This window comes from Phyllostomus discolor, chromosome 5, assembly GCF_004126475.2.
Source record: "Phyllostomus discolor isolate MPI-MPIP mPhyDis1 chromosome 5, mPhyDis1.pri.v3, whole genome shotgun sequence".
Classification (NCBI taxonomy): Eukaryota; Metazoa; Chordata; class Mammalia; order Chiroptera; family Phyllostomidae; genus Phyllostomus; species Phyllostomus discolor.
This window is the reverse complement of record NC_040907.2, coordinates 169,112,812-169,130,807: the sequence shown is the minus strand read 5'-3', so window position 1 is coordinate 169,130,807 and position 17,996 is coordinate 169,112,812. Positions and strand designations below refer to the sequence as shown.

The 17,996-nt window shown below is 51.5% G+C and overlaps 1 protein-coding gene across 10 annotated transcripts in view; it reads right to left on the bottom strand.

Annotated features, from left to right (window-relative positions):
• Positions 1-4,566: 4,566 nt before the first annotated feature.
• PLEKHA1 (pleckstrin homology domain containing A1) overlaps positions 4,567-17,996 on the bottom strand; it is a 54,861-nt gene continuing 41,431 nt past the window's right edge. For 3 of the 10 annotated variants that reach the window (XM_028512109.2, XM_028512110.2, XM_036027422.1), the window contains exons 10-13: positions 17,883-17,946; positions 16,858-16,947; positions 15,304-15,344; positions 11,726-14,144 (exon numbers count right to left, since the gene is read on the bottom strand). In XM_028512109.2, the coding sequence (XP_028367910.1) occupies positions 13,937-14,144; positions 15,304-15,344; positions 16,858-16,947; positions 17,883-17,946 (403 nt within the window). In that variant the 3' untranslated portion in view covers positions 11,726-13,936. Of the gene's footprint in view, positions 4,580-11,724; positions 14,145-14,565; positions 15,345-16,857; positions 16,948-17,882; positions 17,947-17,996 lie in introns of those variants that run through there. The other 7 variants (XM_036027418.1, XM_036027421.1, XM_028512108.2 and 4 more) reach the window with 7 other exon arrangements.

Here is a 17,996-nt window from a genome sequence, read left to right as displayed (position 1 = left end):
AGAAGGCAGCGGAGTCTGGAGGCAGGTGCTAGCTGGCGGGAGAGAGAGGGCCCGCTGGATGGAGTTCAGCGCGGATTTTAGCAGCTGCCAGCTCGGAGTGCAACAAAGAAACAGTGTGTCCTTCTGCCTGGAACCGGCTCCCTCTCCTCCCCACTCTGGTGCCAAGCACAGGCTCTCCTTGGGCGGAAAGGGAGGGCACGTGATCCACTAAGCAGGACGGACTCAGGGGTCCCAGGCAACCGGAGCCTTGCCTTTCCCCTCCTCCTCCTCCTCAGTCCCAGTCATTCCTGGATGGAGAATGTGCCACGTGCTCATGTACAGGGGGCGTGATGCGATGACAAAGGTGCTGGCCCCTTGCCAAGCTGGCTGCCACCTGGTCCAGGCACCCAGAGGAGTCTTAAGTTCCACCCACCAAGGTGCCCCAGGGTTGGGGGCCCCCTGGAAACTGCTCTCATTGCTGATGACCTCAGGGAGGGCATTCTCTTGTCCCTGTCCTCCTCTGCCCGAAGGGGAGACAGAGATACCGAATGTCCGTTAGAACCACCTGTGAGCTTTTTCCCCATCGCCATTATTTATCCCCCTTCACCCTCTTCCACCTGCCCCCTCCCCGCTCCCCACCCCGGAATCACCCCACTGTTGTTCTGGGTCCCTGAGTTCCTCGTTTTTTCTTTTCTGCTCAATCCCAATCCCCACCCCCACCCCCCAGAGCTGTCCATCTGCTCTCTCTCTGCCTCTCTCTCTCTCTCTCTCTCTGAGTCTGCCTCTATTTTGCCTGCAGACAATAATCTGTAAGCATTTTTTCAAATGCTGATGCCCAGAGATTTGGCAAGACTTGATTAAATTCAGTAAATTATAGTATTGAGTCAGTGCTGATTTTCTGATTTTGACCATGTTCTGTGGTTGCCTAAGAGAATGCTGGTGCTTTTTTCTTTCTTTTTTTTTTTTAAAGAAAATACAGAATGTACTTAGAAGTAAAAGGCCTTCGCGTCTCAACTTACCGTGAAACATTTCAGAGACGGAGGAGAGTGAGCAAGCACGGTTGGCATCTGGGGCATCTGGGTGAGGGTGAGTGAGCGTGTTGTACTAGCTTTGCCACCCTCCTCTAAACCTAAAATGATTTTGAAATTTGGAAAAAAAGAAACTTTCTTAAAAGGAAAAAGTAAATACCCTACCAACTCAGAGGAGCCAGTAAGGGCACGAAGAGATGCTCAGTATCGTCAGTCAGTCATCAACGGATCAGACCACAGTGAGATGCCCCTTCACGCCCACCCGCCTGGCTGGAATCACAAGACCGGGTGATGAGCGGAGAAGGCAAGGATGCCGAGGAAGGGGGGACCCTCCTGCATCGCTGGAGGGAATGCAAAGCGGTGCAGCTGCTCTGAAAAACAGAGTGGCTATTTCTCAAACAGTTCAACGGTGACCCCGTGACCCAGCAATTCCACTCCGAGGTGTACACCCGAGAGACACAGAAGCATATACCCACACGGAAACTTGCTCCCGTGTCCCAAGCAGCGTTATTCATTGTAGCCAAAGGCAGAAATAACCCCAAAGGGAGGGCGGCTGACGCGCTGTGTCGGTACCAGGGAGTATCGTCCAGCCATCGTCTGTCCAGCCATCAAAAGGGGGAAATACCGGCACGTGCCTCAGCAGCGGCAGGGGACCCTGGGGAACACCTCCCTCGGTGAAAGACGCCGGACACGAAGACCACACATGTGTGACATGGTTCCATCCCTGTGACACATCCAGGACAGGGAGGGGGACGGGGAGACGGCAGGCTGTGGCTGCTGAGCGCCGGGAGGGGAGGGAGTGGGGAGGGGACCCCCAAAGGGTAGGAGTTCTTTTGGAGGTGATGAAAGCATCTTGAAATGGGTCGTGCCGATGGTGGCCCCTCACTCCTCTCAGTGAGTACCCTAAAAACCATCGAATGGAGCACTTTTACAGAGGGAAAGGCATGACATTTGATTATAGCCCAAAAAGCTGCTTTAGGGGAAAAAAAAACCCTCTAGGAGCTGTGAGTGAGCCTCCCTGGGGTCAGAGGGCCCCGCAGCTCCGAGGAGCAGCAGGGCAGAGCCCCCCGGACGGGCCATTGCTGCGTGACCGCAGTGGAAACCATCGGTTAGCCTACCGCCAGGGGGACCCCCAGGAGACCCGGGGTTCAGGGGCACTGGGAACTCCATCTGGCTCACTCACAGCCGTGGCTTCACCAGCCGATCCGTGCTCAGAGGGGCCTCCCCTCTGCAGGCCCAGGGGCTGGGCGCTGCCTGCAAGCCGGAGCCTGACTTGCCCGTGGTGCCGGCACCCAGCGGACCCCAGCGGACCCCGCCAGCCACACGCGGGCACGGGTCTCCTGCTGGCTGAGTGGGACAGAAGCTTGCCGCAGAAGCCAGGGACAGCACCGAAGGGAATGCACTTTATCTTCATTTTCATTTATTTTCTCCCCTTAAACCGGTTCCACGTTGGACGTGGCCTCCGGCGGTCGGCGCTCCAGGGCGACAATGACCAGGCACCAGCGGAGCATTATCCCCGATGAGTCACGGCCCAGGTACTTTTCCACTGGGCCCGCGGCCACGGCCGCTTCCCTGTCCTCTGTCAGAGCCCTGTCACCTCCCACTGCAGACACTGTCTCTCTCTGTCCCCCCCCCCACCCACTTCTTGGGTGCAGTTTCTGGGCACCCAAGCCTAGGCCAGTGACTGGCACCCGGTAATCAAAGGAACTTGCCAGTCCTTAAAAAAAAGAAATAACCATCACTTTTCCAAATCAGCCTGAAAGCTGGGCTCTTGCACTGACTGGTACCAGCCCTCCCGTCACCAGGACCTGCAGCTGGATAGGAGGGAGGGAGAAGGGACCGGAGCGCTCAGCCTCAGGGCGGAGCCCAACCCCTGTGACCCTCGTCGAAAAGGAGTTGGGGCACCCTTCACTGACGCCCAGCTCCCTGGGCTTGCGATTGGAGGACCCGGGGATGGGGGGATGCTTAAACACGAAGCAGGAAACACAGCGTGTGACACTGTGCTGTCTGCTCCTGACTGCTTCGGGAGGTGACCGTCAGACTCGCACCTGGCGGGACAAAGCCTGAGCTCCCCGAACCTCCCACCACCCCTTCGCCCCCAACCTGCACGTCCCGGTGCCCCGTGGAGGAGCAGGACCCCGAAGGTCCGCTCCCTGAGGACTGCTGCCCACCCCGACGCCCTAGCCCAGGCCCTGGCACACAGCCAGGCATGCCACATGAACACGGCACATCTGACAGCAAGGAGACACCGAAGGAAGTGTGGGGGGGGGGCGTGTGTCTATCTCAAATGCAACGCAGGATTTCTGAATTAACGTTTCACACCGTAGATATGTGCTGAGCTCTGACGAGGGCGCCACTTGGGCTGGAGAAGCGGCCACGTGAGGTGTGTCTCCTGTTGTCACATGGAGGCTGCTCGTTCCAGGGAGAGGTGCGCAGCCAAGGCAGGCGCACACGGACGCAGGGCGTCACTGGCCAACGAGCCTCACGGTTGTGAACCCCTGGGGCTGTGTTACTGCGCCACAGCTCGGCGAGCGTCATCACACGGGCTCAAGTCTGCCTGCAACAGAGGCGGCCTTGGCGTGTCCGCCTCCCTTGTTTCCCCCACCCCAGAGAGTGTGGCCGGACCAAAGGGTCCGTCTGCCTGTGCGCATCGAAGCCCAGGGAAACACGCACAGCAGTTTGCAGCCGAAAAGGGGTTTATTTTTTAGGAAGTGGCCCACACCGAGGGACTTAGGTGAGCTAATGCTCAAGAAGTGGCATCTAGGGCAGGGGCTCCACAGGGGAAAGTCGTCCATCATGATAATGGAGGGCGTCAGCCTTGAGGTCAGGATCACGGTCTCCACTGAGAGGTCGGAGCTGGGGGAGGGGGCCTGGAGCTGAAACGCAGCGGAGGCCGGGCTGTTAACTCTGGTCGGAAGGAGCTCTCTCTGCAGCTACCAGACCAGAGGCTGTGCCCCAGAGACTATTTGATGCCGATCAGAACATCACTGTCCCAAGGGCTTGATGCTTCAGGAGGTGGGTGTGCAAGGGAGAGGGAGCTGGGGGAGGCAGGGTTCTGGATGAGGCCGGTTCGAATCAAAAAAAAGAAGAAAAGGTCGTCATAAAGAAACGAAGTTTCTATGCAGTTACAAGGCCAGCGAAATGGCTTGTCCATGGGAGGCCCTTGAAAACTGTTGATTGAATTTAACTAAGCACAGTCTGTCTTCTGCTGGGGAGGGGTGGCGGGGGGGACAGCCGAGCACAACCAAACACGCTCTGTGGCATTTATTAACGCCTGCTCTACCCTCACGCCGAGGGGCGAGAACCCACCACAAGCCACGCTCTGCTGTAGGTCAGCGCCTGTCCCGGAGCAACGGAGGCTCCGTTAGAGCTGGGATGCAGCCGGTTCGAGAATCAGAACCCGGTTTCCAGCGTGTGGTGCGAGCTCCTCTTGGCGGGGGGGGGGGGGGGGGGGGGTAGGGGGGGCCGCCTTGTCACCCTGAGCAGGAGGACGAGACGCTGCCGCTGGCGTGGACCCCAACCCAGGGAGGCCCGAGTGGCAGCAGGCTAGGGCCAGACTGCGGAGGGCCGGCCTTCAGAGACCATGGGGGGCAGCTTCTGTTCTCAGAACAGCAGAAAACCGCTAGGGGCTTCCCTTGGGGGAGTCACAATCAGGAATTTTAAAAGTGAGGACAGACTGTGAAGAGATAAGAGAGATGGGGAAGGAGTAGAAATGTTCTCAAAAATTATAAATCACCGATATTGACAAAAGAAAACACAAAACTTCCCTGGGAGTGTAGAGACCAAGGCACTCGTAGGGGAAGTCAGGGAGGGCTTCCAGGAGGCAGTGACAGGACACACCGAGTCACAGAGGGCAACGAGGAATTTCCAAACCAAAGAGAGGGGGGCAAAGGGTGTGTGAAGCACTCACTCCCACCAAAGTACCCTAAATGGACTGTTCTGGGCTCTCAGGGTGAACACGGAAAGCCACTTAAAGAATTTTTCATTTTCACCCCTGACCAGTGTAGCTCAGTGGGTTGGACATCACTCTGTAAAGTGAAGGGTCCCCGGTTCGATTCCCGGGCAGGGCCCATGCCTGGACTTCCGGTTTGGTGCTGGCCAAGGCACGTAGGAGAGGCAGCCCATCGTTGCTGCCCTCTCCCTTTCTCCCTCCCTTCCTCTCTCTCTCTAAAAATAAATTTTTTTTAATTTTTTTTAAAAAAGAATTTTCCACTTTCTACAAAAACTGCTGTTAAGGACATTGGTCCCAAGGTTACCCAGTGTCCCCTGTGGCCCAACCCACGGGATAAAAGCCTCTGAACGTTTCATACCGAGAAGCTCCCCTTGCTAAAAAAGGTGGCAGGCTTCCTTCCACCCAAGCGTGGAGGGCAGGGGCCAGGCACGAACCCTGACACCCTCGTGGTCCGAAACTAAAAGCTCCTGACCGAGATTAAAAGCAGGTCACGGCAGGCAGTCCTGTCCCAGGCCGGTATGTATGTCTGCTCACAAAGGTCAGTGTTTACGTCAGCTGGCCTGCGCCTTGTCTCCCAGCATCTGGATAACATTCCGGTGGAACGCCAGGTTTCCTTTCTCCAGGCCCCTGGAAGCACAGGTGCCCACAGAGCGCCCCCTCCCCCCGCCCCCGACCCGACCCCCTCCTCGTTACTGTTGTCCTGGGACGGCCGGCGCTGCTGCCCGCACCCACCCGTGTAAAGGACGTGCGAGTCCACCGTTTCACCTTCTATCCAATCCCGGAGGTCCCCCCACCACGCCGCCCCCACCCCACTCTGCATCCTCCCGCCTCCCTAATCCGTCACCAATGGATTTCATGTAGCTGACTTGTGCCTCCTCTTTTGACTGTCATGTATAAAAATAAGGTGAGTTTGAGGGTTTTTTTGAGCCAAACTGACAACTACCAGGAAGCAGCCCTGGGGAATGGGGGTTTTGCAGTGTCTCATACGTTGGAATCAGAGTGGGAGATGTAAGAGGGAGGGTTACAGGACCTCCATGGGTGCTAGACATGGGGGCAGGAGAAGGACAGCCAAGCAGGGAGAATTCTGGGACTGGATACAAGGCAAAACCAACCCTGGCTGGTGTGGCTCAGTGGGTTGGGCGCTGGCCTGTGAACCAGAGGGTCGCAGGTTCGATTCCCAGTCAGGGCACATGCCTGGGTTGCGGGCCAGGCCCCCATTTGGGGTGTGCAAGAGGCAACCAGTAGATGCATCTCTCACACGTCAATGTTTTTTCTCTCCCTCCCTCTCTCCCTCCTTTCCCCTCTCTCTTACATAAATAAAATCTTTAAAAATGTATTTTTTAAAGAAAGGTAAAACCATGAGAAACACGCTTCCTCCACATGGGTGGGCAGGGGATGGGTGACAACACTTACAGCACAGAGAGCTGGTACTCGGGAACAAGGTAAGGAGTTCTGAGGTTCGGTGCTCTGGCTGTGCCGCAGGGGTCTGGGGGAGACCGCTCTGACCTCTCTGACCTCTCAGACGCACCAAACAGGCTCAGGCAGGAAAACACTGACCTTTGCGCAGGGAGGGCCAGACCTCGGGCCGGGCCGGCTTTTAGCTGGAATCTACACGTTCACCCTATGTGGCAACTGGTCTGAGTTTGAGAGACCGCCACGCAGGCCGCCCCTGACGCAACAGGTTTGGTACGTGGCCCCACTCGGGCCGCACGTGGACCCCCGCCCACGGGTACGAAAGGGGCCCAGGCCCGGCCGGCAGCCGTGAGCAACTGCAGGGACCACAGTGCTGTGTCCCGCTCTCCCGGAGTGGCCGCTACCACCAGGATGTTTGAACTGTGCTTCCTGTCTTATTTATGTCTCGTGGGCCCATCTCATCAACAAAGAGCTAGGTTGGGCCGCTTCCATTCTCCGACATTTTCCAAGTTTGGAAGTCGCTGGCTTTTAAAGGGACTGCGGTGGAGAAAGAAAAGCCATTTGGTCAGCCTACGGTTCAAGAGCAAAAGCTTCGACTGGATCCCAGTTCCAATGAACTGAAGTGAATGTTGGCACGAGAGGGAGAGGCAGTCAGGTGTTTGGGGGTCACTGTGGCTTGTCTTGTGGGGAAGCTGAGAAAGCAATTTCAGTCCAGGCCGGGCTGCCTGGCTGGTGACAGCGTTGTCCCAATGCGCCGAGGTTGCGGGTTTGATCCCCGGTCAGGGCATGTACAAGGATCAACCAATGAGTGCACGGATAAGTGGAACAACTAATCAGTGTTTCTCTCTCTCTAAAAGCAATACATTAAAAACATCAGCCATGTTCTGAGGGAAAGAGAGAGAGAAAGCAACTCCAACACCCCTGGAGAAAACTTCACCTAGGTGAGAACTGGAGGGTGGGTGAAATTAAGTGGCAAAGACGCCCCGGCAAGTGGTGTTTGGGCAGAAGGGCCAGCAGGAACACAGGCAGCGGGAACGCCGGGAACCAGGGAATGGTCCACCTGAGCCGGAGTGTAGGGTACACGAGCCGTGCCGTGCCGTGCTGTGGGAGAAGCCCGAAAGGCCAGGGCCCTGAAGATAAGCTACAAGTTTCCACGCAGCTCACGAGGGGAGTTTCTCAGAAGGGGAACCTGGACTTGCTCTCCAGGGATCACACATTCTTTCTGAGAAATAAATGACATGCTGCACACTCGAGTTGCAATGTCTAAAACCCTGATGCTTTGGATGGTCTCCCTGCAGCTGAACACCACCACGCTACTCTGGCGTCCACGGGTGGGTCTGGAGCCACGGGCAAAACCTAGTGTGGTCACAACGCAGCATAGAAACAAAGTCTTCACTTCGGTTCCCACATTGTGTTCCAGACAAAGTGTGTTGTTCCTGCTCTGTTCTGCCCCCGTTCCAGGTAAAACTCAGAATGTATCCTTTTCTAGGAATGTAATGTATCCAAGCGGATTCCAGAGAAGATAGGCAACCTAAGCACGCTGGTTTTCACAGAGCAGAGGAGGGACTGCTCAGATGCACCCCCCCCACAGATGTCCAGATGGGTTCCCAGGCAAAACCCTCCGACTCTTGAGGAGCAATAACCTCAGTTCTCTTCTAGGTGCTCCTGAAGAGCTGAAAAGAAAAACATACCTCCCAAGTTCTTTCAGCGAAGCTGGTACAATAGAAGCCCATGACATATACAGAAACGAGGACCCATGGAAAAGAAAAATATAGGCCCCCGTCACCTTTATGGAAAAATGAAACAATGGCAAGTACAATCAAGTAGCCCATTTGAAAAGCAATGCGACCTGAGCAAATGGCACTTATTCCAGAAATGGGATGATATAGTTAAATATGAGAAAATGGATTCGTGTTCACCACATGAACTAACCTACGGAGGGAAAAGATTATCTCATAGATACTGCAACCATTTGACAAAATTCAGCCACCATTTTTCACTAAGAAAAAAAACCACTCGGTAAAATATAAGTACTTGAAAACTACTTTTTTTTAATAAGTTTTCCCCACTGCTTTTCTTTTCTTTTTTCTTTTTATTTATTTATTTATTTTTAGAGGGAGGGAGAGAGAGAGAGGGAGAGAGAGAAACATCAATGTGTGGTTGCTGGGAACTGTGGCCTGCAACCCAGGCATGTGCCCTGGCTGGGAATCGAACATGCAACACTTTGCTTCTCAGCCCGCGCTCAATCCACTGAGCTGCGCCAGCCAGGGCTGTGGCCTTCCTTCTTTCTTCATCGCTCCCATCCAGTCTCCCAGCTGCAAACAGCATCTCACGTGCCGGCAACTCCCCAGCACAGACCCCTCTCAGTCCCTGATGCTTCTACCTAGGTGTCCGTCATCTCAAACCACCCCGTTCTGTGCTGCAACCGCAGGCTCCCCCCCCCCCCCAAACCCCCGCACCCTGCCCTACCTGCAGCCTCTGCAGCCCCCCCAGCCCCCCCATTGGCGCCCCCTCTGGTCATCCAGGCCAGCAGACGTGCCGTGGTCCCCAACACTTCACTTCCTCTCACTGGCCGACCCTAGTCCAGCAGGAAGGGTCCGCCTTCAAAACACAGACGGGCAACAGGAGAGCTGAAAGGGCGACGAGAGTGGGAACACAGACCCAGGCCACGGGTGTGACGTGTACGGAAAGCCACAAAAGCACCGATGTCACGGGAGCCCAGGTCCCTCTTTGTTAATACCAGTGAACAAGGCCCCACGGGGCAGACTCAGTTCACAGCATGAAGGCACCCATGCCAGGCCAGCACCGGCTCTGCTGTGGAAACTCCCAAATCAGGGAAATATAGCCGCTGCCTACTCCCCCCGCCCCACCCCCTAAAACCCCAAACTGCTTAAGAGAACCAGCGTGGCTGGTGTGTGCACCAGTCTGGGAGGGAGACAGGAGCAATGGACCTTCAAGGGAACGATTTCAATTTGTGGGACCATTTGGACCCTTCAGATGCCCAATTGACATTTTGCAAACATACTGTCGTGTCCTAGTTTTTATTTGTGTCTGTCTGTCTCCTGGGACCTCCCTCCTAAAGGGCCCCCCCCACCCCCAGGTGCCGCTGAGTCACTCCACCGCGCATGGAGGTCAGCCCCAGGTGGGAGTTTTCCGTGCTCGATTCCATCCCGGGTCGCACTCTGCGCTTCCTCCTGCAAACTCCCTATCAGCATCTGCATCGTCTTCTCAGGCTGCCCGTGCGCTGCCTGGTGCACCACGCTGAAGACCCCGAGGTGACCCAAGGCTTCCAGAGGTCAAAAGCTTCTCTACGCGGAAAAACACCCCACTCTTCATCCCCTACACCGACTGAACCCAGTGTCGCCGCTATTTCCGCTGCAGGCACCGGGCATCCTAAAGCTGTTTCAGCCTACAACCCTTATGTCGGCAACCTTGTTCATTTACGTAACGTCCAATGTCAGAGCTTAAAGATCCCCCGGGGAGGTTATGCTCACAACATCTATTATTGATTTTCGAATATTAAACTTAAGTGTATGTGTAAGGAAATCTATCATTTGAAACATTATTCTGAAAAATGCTGAAAACAGATTGAGTGAAAATCCCACTCAGTAACCTGGAGACAATATAAACGAAGAGTAGCTTGCAGGACTTCCCCTGGGGCAGCGATACCATGGTGGTGAAGAGCCTGAACTCCGGCAGCAAAAAGGGTTTTAAACCGAATGAGATTCCGGGCCAGGGACTCCGTTTACTTCCGAACCTGTGGGACGGGAGGCGGATGGGGCCGTACCAGGACAGCAGCGAGGGGCCCTCGAGATGACAGAACCATCCTGCACCGCGACACGTCTGGGGCTGGGGCTGGCAGCGGTGCCCACGGCCCGGTTACCTTCTCCCGGGCTCTCAGGGGCCTTGTCAGGAGTCAGCGACTGCAGGGCACATAAGCGCTCCGTGCTCCTCTTCAAACCACTGAACTGAATCTGCACTCCCCTCCCCCCAAAAAGCTTAATTAAAGAAGCCATTTGCATGTCTTCTCTAATTGTCTCAGTACCACGAAGTGAAACAGACTCAACTCCAAACTGCTTTCCTTTCAATGTAGCAACATCACCAGAAGGTGGCGCCGCTGCCCCACGGCTGGGCCACGGCAAGGGCACGGTTCACTTTACCTGTCCTCATCACAGAACACGGCGCTTCTCCCTACCAAAATTAAATGCTAGCCCCCGTTCAGCAGTATTCCCAGTACACGTCCTGGGTGAGGCTTGGGAAAAATACGATTTTCAAAAGACATTAAAAAATAGCCAATAATCTGGGAGCTGTGCACCACAGCGAGTTCACACCAGGAAACACAGACCCTTCCATCACGTCCCGCGTGGCCGGGCAAACCCTCCCGAGGACGAGGCGGACGCCCACCGATCCGGGGTTAGGCTGTGATGTCCCGCCTCGCCGACTGCTGGCAGAGCTCGGATGAGAGGTCTGAGCACCACTGAAGGGAAATTCCTGAACAGCAACCGGAAGGAAGAGAAAAGCTGTGTTGCTTTCTCACACAAGCAACAAAGTTCAGGACGTTCCCTTTTTGCATGTGAGAACACTTAGAACACTTTTCAGGGACAGAAACTTAAGCCGCACCAGTTGGCAGACATCACCGAGACAGGCGCCTGCTGCCACCCGGTCCCGGGAGTACACAGCAAACACGAGCTGCCTGTCGCCGATGCGGGTTTGTGAGAAGCGGCCCGGGGCCCCGGACGGGACGTCCTGTGTGCGCGTGTCAGCAGCGCCCGGGCATCGCGATGCCCGCCTCACGCCGCGCCCAGTCTCACCCACAGCCAGGCCCTGCGAGCAGCTGGGTGACTCAAACTAGCTCCGCAGCAGCACGTTTAAGGGCGCTTTTGAGCACACGTTTTAATTGAGCAAAATAAACAAGCTCTTTTTCGCCAAAGAGATTTGTTGTTTTCTTTTTTTTAAAACAAAAATCAGAAGTTTAGGTTTTATTGTATGCTTTTCTTTCTTTTTTTTTTTAAGATTTTTATCTACTTATTTTTAGAGAGGGAAGGGAGGGAGAAAAAGAGAGAGAGAGAAACATCAATGTGTGGTTGCTGGGGGCCGTGGCCTGCAACCCAGGCATGTGCCCTGACTGGGAATCGAACCTGCGATGCTTTGGTTCAAAGCCCGCACTCAATCCACTGAGCTACGCCAGCCAGGAGATTTGTTGTTTTCACAATTTCATGGCGAGCTCTGTCTTTCAAAGGTAACCAGATAGTCTGTCCCGAAGTAGATAAATTCAAGTTGATCGACCAAACTCATGTGTTCTATTTTACCTGTTTGCACGAGAGCACGACCAAAGCAAATGAGAAGCACGGCAGAATTCATTCTGAGCGGTTTATTCTCAAGTCATTACAGTGTTCCACCAGTCGGACACATGGAGACGACAGATGCGGAAGTAAACGATGGGAAGCACACGTGTATTTCCATTCCGAGAGAAAACGTGTCGTATGTACAGGGGGGAAAAGGCAGCAAACAGTAAGGGATTCAAAGTAATTTTTGACAATTCAGATGTGACATATTTACAAGAAAAGTATACGTTTTAAAATAATTAAATAATTTTCATAGAATTACAAAAGTATTGAGATAAATATCAGAAGACCCCCCAAATCACAAGAATACTTTCCTATGCTAGTGAATACAAGGGCAGTTCCACAAAAGTCCCCAAACAGAGACAGTGCTTTGCCGCTATGAGATACGCCAGCCCGCCAAGGCCGGGGCCCACCAAGGCCAGGGCCCGCGGGCACAGACGCGCACCGGGGAAGCTGTGCCCCGGAGAGCGGCGGGGGCTCCTGAAGGCCGTGCACCGCCCGCACAGGGTTTCTCGGGCGTGCGCATGAAGAAGGAACTGTCAAGAGCCATGATAATGAATAAAAAGTGATAATTACTTAAAATCTCTTCATCCTATCATTTTCAAATGTGGCTGCAAGGAAGGAAACCCTAAGTACAACTTTCGGGAACACTAGCTTATGAATGAAGGAGCGGAGCGGCGGGCCCCTCAGGCGCCGGGGCTGCCGCGGATGCTGGGAGGCCCCCCGCGTGGAGAGGGCGGCCTGGGGGGGGGGGGGGGCCACCACTGCAGCGGGAAACCCGCTCGCTCTCGCTCTCAGACGGGAACTCGTCTCAGCAAGGGAAGGGAGACACGTGACATGCATGAATTCAAAACAACACGGGACAGTACAATGGTACAGTATCATAAAAATAGCAGCATGTGGAATCCAAGACTACTTTCTTAAAGCCCATGTTTAAGACCGCACCACAACAACGGTGATTGCTCCAATTGGTCTGTTATTCGACATCTCAAACGAAGGATTTTTTTAGAGAGGTGCTTATACTGACGATTCCCTGTGATTAAATCTGTTCTCAAATTTGTGTTCTAAACCATAAATGTGCACAGGCAGTGCAATACCAGCATTCTAACATCAAGTGAGGCCTTCTCTCACACATTCAACCCCCTGCTGAAAATGAACTTCACCCCAACGTTGAAACCCATCATGGCGGACTTCTGAGCACATCTGACAGAATGAAAAACACAGGCACTTGAATACAGGTTGTGAGTGACAAGAAGTAGAGGCCACAGTCGCAGGAGGAAGGGAAGTGTGCCTTTACATACAAACTTGAGGTCCCTCACCGATCCAAATATAGAAATAAGAACTATGTACAAAACTTTCGTAAGAAAATCAGATTTCCCAGAAACTTCACACCAAGTAATTTTCACTGAATAAAGCAATAGCCACTGCAAGTCTTCAGTATTTAACCTTTTCAAACAAATGTCCAAAATGCAGTTGTTTGAACCTTGATTTCCCCTTTTTCTCCACCTCGGTGCAACCCACAGCCCTCCGCAACGGTCCAGTACTATCCTCCACACAAAGCTTCCCACTCGCTCGCCCTGCGATCCGGGGCATCGAAAATGGTTTTTGGATAAAACAGTCCACACTGTAGTATAAATTTTACAGCACCACAGACATCATGAGTTCCGGGGTCTTAGACTGGTAATATTTCATTCAATAATATCAACCAGTAAGAATGTGTAAATATCAACCATCTAATAGGAGTCATAGTAGCATTTTAAAAATGACAAGATAATAAGCACTTTTAATGTTTTAAATTGATCAACATTTAAATTGTCAAATTGATTAGGAAAAAACATCACACAAACATTTTTATCACCCAAATGAGGACACACAACACTTCAGACAATTGATACGAAGACACTTAGATTTCTCTCCTTTCTTTCCCGAAGAGGCTGCTTACTAAAAGTTTGGCCACTGCCCAAATCCTTGGTTTCCCAGCTCGGGGAGAGCGCGTCTCCGGGGCGGTGCAGCGCACGCACTGAAAGCGCGCCCCCCTTTGTCATCTTTGGCTAGAGACCTCAGGAAAGGACGCTGAGGGGACGAGGCAGGCCGGGCTCCGCGCGCATGCCCGCCTCACACGTCGCTGACGGGGAGGCTGGCGTCGTCCAAGTCCACCGGGCCGCCGTCTTTTTCCTGAGGGCCGTTTGCACTTTGGGGTTTCAGCAGCGCTTGTTCGGTCACTTTGGAAGCTGGTTCTCTTGCAGAGACAGTCTGGACCTTGAAGTTCCCTGGCTTGACCTTGGCAAGAGATTCGTAAAATCCTCGCTTCTCCACGGCAAAGCTTGAGACCAAAGAGTGGCTGCGAGAGGCTGCGGAATGTGAGGGGGCGGCTGCGGCCCCGGCGGGGCGGCAGGCGTGCCTGGACTCGGGGCCGGCGGAATGCTCCTGCAAAGAGGGGTGGCGGTCAGACACGGCCGGGCACACCGACAAGGTTAGTAACTCAGCGCGAGACTCTATTCTCTGAAAAACAGACGCAACACAGCACACACACGGAGCGGAAGCACGAGCCATGCAGCAAACGTGTGCGAGTTCTTTCCCAAAGCGAAGCACTTTCAGGAGTGAGTTTAAAGCGATGATGGCCAACAACCATTCCCACTGAGAAATCAGCTCTGACACTCTGGAGACGCAGTCAGCCCAAAAGGGAATACGGTGGCCCGACTGCAGCTGCACTGTGCTTACAAGGGGCCAACTAGCTCTTGTTTGCTTTAGAAGCTGATTTAAATCAACACTAGGAATTATCCCACATATTTTAAGTGGCATACATTCCCTGAATTCTGCAACCACTAGTACAGTCTCTTCGCTTTTCATTTCACTGTATGTGTTTAGTTTAGAATGTCGTGCATTCATACGGCTTAAGACTGTAAAGGGAGCACAGGGCACAAATTCAATCAGCTACCGTAACTATGGTGAAATAATTACCAGTTCTGAATATTAATTTCAACATGCTTCTAACTCTATCAAATCTGAGGATAACTTTAAATATGACCATTCCAAGTGCATCCCTATATAGTTCCCAGTATATTGTGTTCATTTATGAGACCAGTGGTTTTGAAAACAAAGTGCTACAAACTACCAATGTGACAAATTTAGGCAGCTGAATTTCAACTGCAATTTAAAACGCCATGCAAACTGCAGCAGTTTATCCAATGCACTTACATGCACGAGTGTGCACAGATTAGAACAAGGACGTGTTTCAAGCGGTGTATTAAAAAAATTCAAAATACATAAAATACAGAAGTTGAAACTCTTGTGGCAATTTAGTAAAGTAACTTTTAGAGAATAACTTAATATGACTTTCTCAGTTAGTAAAGTTCTATTTTTCATCATTTACTTATTTTTTCGAAATACATCTCCATCCTGATAACTCCAGTGCAACAGTTGGCGTTAGTGTTGACATGGTTACGGTAACTGCAGAAGGCAGTTTGATTAACTCAACTTTCTAGGATGAGTGGTGAGTAGTGAGTGAGTCCGGGCCCTCTAGTAAGAAGGCACGTTTGCGTGAGAGCCCACATACGTGCCGCATTCACCAGTTCTCGATGTATACCTCTGTATACAAGGGTTCGACAGCCTTCTGGCCTGCCGCATCTGGAACACAGTGCAAAGCTACGATTAGAGTTGACCTATCCTGGGGAGAGGGAGGGGAGAGAAAGGCGTGCTGACAGTCACAGCTAGAGAGTCCGCCTGGCCCCCACCACAAGCACAAAACACAGACGCCCTTCTCCGGCTTGTCCTCTTCCCAACAGACACCGTTTTTGCAGAGAGTCTCATGCCTGACCGCTGAAAAGTCACACAAAACACAGGTAGTTACTGAAGTAACACCCAGGACATGAACTTTCTGATACTCCAGAAAGAATATAAGGAGGATGACTTCATTGGAAATGAGAAGGAGGGATCTGTATTTACTGATCTGTAGTTACTAACAGTAGGAAACTATTAAAAGACAATATTACTACCAGGAAAACCCTGGAAGCACAGATTATCTAGCATTCCCAGGGAATCTGGATAGTTAAGGCCACCATGCTACATACCAGGCCCGTTCTGCAGGCCAGAGGGCTACACTTCAAGACACTCACACATTTTTCATTCCTCAGCAGAACGTGTATTTTCACATCAGAGACCAGTGACCAAAGTATTCTAAAGGCATATCTTATTCCTATATTGTCCTCAAATGTAGTCAGCTAAAAATTAAAAACATTTTTCTTACTACTTCTCAAAATATTTAGCTGTTTCAATTTTATGGCATACTACAATGATAATTTAGATTATAAACAGCCCTGGCTGGTGTGGCTCAGGGGACTGAGTGCCAGCCTGCAGACTGAAAGGTCGCTGGTTTGATCCCAGTCAGGGCACGTGCCTGGGTTGCAGGCCAGGTCCCCACGTGAGAGTGTTCAAGAGGCAACTGATGGAGGAATCTCTCGTACATCCATGCTTCTCTCCCTCTCTTTCTCCCTTTCTCTAAAAATAAATACATAAAATATTTTTTAAAAAGATCACAAACAAAAGCAGCCTTTAAAATTAACCTACTAGGAAATGAGAATGAAACGTGAAATGGAAAATATTTATTGACTGAGAGCAGTCAAATGTATTTAAGGTTCCAGCTGCTCAATGTCTTACGGCACTATTAAGCCAAAAAAGAAAAAAATAAAAGAAAACAAACAAACAAACAAAACACCTCGACTGAAATTACAGGAAGCAGAGGAAACTGGGACGTTCACAAGAGTGCAACGCTGCCCCTAAAGGTGCCTTGCACGAACAGGCCACGTAGTGTGCAAAGAACTGGTCAAGTTGCACCAAACCTAGGCCTCCTGACAAGTGAGGAACTCCTAAAACAAAGCAAGGAAACGGTCATTTTTTAGGTGCCCTGCTTGTGCATTTAAGACAATACAATGCACAGAAAGTTATGTATACATAACACTACAAGGAAGCATTAAATTAGAAATGCATTATTTTTTTTTGCAAGTCCAATCGGTATGAAAGTTACCATGCAAGTAAATCTCAATACAGAAAGAAACCGGGAGGATCGGGGGAGAGGAAGGAAAGTAACTGGACAGGACGGGGAAACCCCAGGGAGGGCCACCCCAGGGCACAGGAGACATACAGAAGACGCCGACCGGCCGGGTCCCCGCTGCGCGACAATGGCTCCAGAGACAGCTTTAATCCAGCTGTGCATCTCCTCGGGGCTGTCAGCCTGGGCAAAAGGAAGGGCTCGTTTAGTCACTGTTTACTCAACATCAGCTCTTTCCCTACAAACCCAACGGATGCATTTTGGTCACAAACTGTTAACAGCAAAGTCATTCTAAGGCAACGGATTCAAAAAAATGGTAGAAATCACTTTTCCTCTATCTATATTTGCTGCTATATTATCTAAATTTGCCACAAGAATACTTATGTAATTGTGTAGTTAAAAATGATTATGACATTATTTTACGTACTATTTTTCTGGAAATAGTACGCGAGAAAGAAAGGGAGAAACACATCAATGTGTGGTTGCCTCTCCCACACCCCCTACTGGGGCCGTGGCCTGCAACCCAGGCATGTGCTTTGACTGGGAATCGAACCAGTGACCCTTTGGTTTGCAGGCTGTTGTTCAATCCACTGAGCCACACTAGCCAGGGCCATATTTTTCTTTGTTTTCTAAATTTTGTGCAGTAAGCATATGTTAAGTCTTACAAAATAAAAACAAATTTTTTTTTAATTTCCAATCTAATTAATGTGGTAAGTAAAAAGTATGTACAGGATGTTTACCTACCATTAATGAAACTCCAAGATCTACTGTCTACTTTTATTATGGGTATTTGAGCCCCCCCTTTTATAAAATTACCAAAAATGATATAATCAAAATTCCAAACTACGTGCACAAGTAACCCAAGTCGAAAGCACACACGTAGCATCTAGGTTAAAGCAGCACTTCCCTTCCTCCAAACACTGCGGAATTCCATCTGACCACCTCACAGCAGAGAAAACTCTTATTTGCTGAACACAGGGCCTTACCACTCATCTTACAGAACATTTTTTGGTGAATCTGCCATATATTTTGCTTATTCTCGTAAGCTACAAGTTTACTTCACCTCTAAAACTATTCACTGCTTAAGAGGATCTATAATCTTCAAAGAAGTATCTTACCTGCACGTAGAAAGTTCGGGACGACGTTACAATTTCAAAGAGGTTGTCCCTCATCATTATGTCACTGTTACAAAAAAGAATCCCCAAGTACACTTCAATAGCAGCTGTCTGACA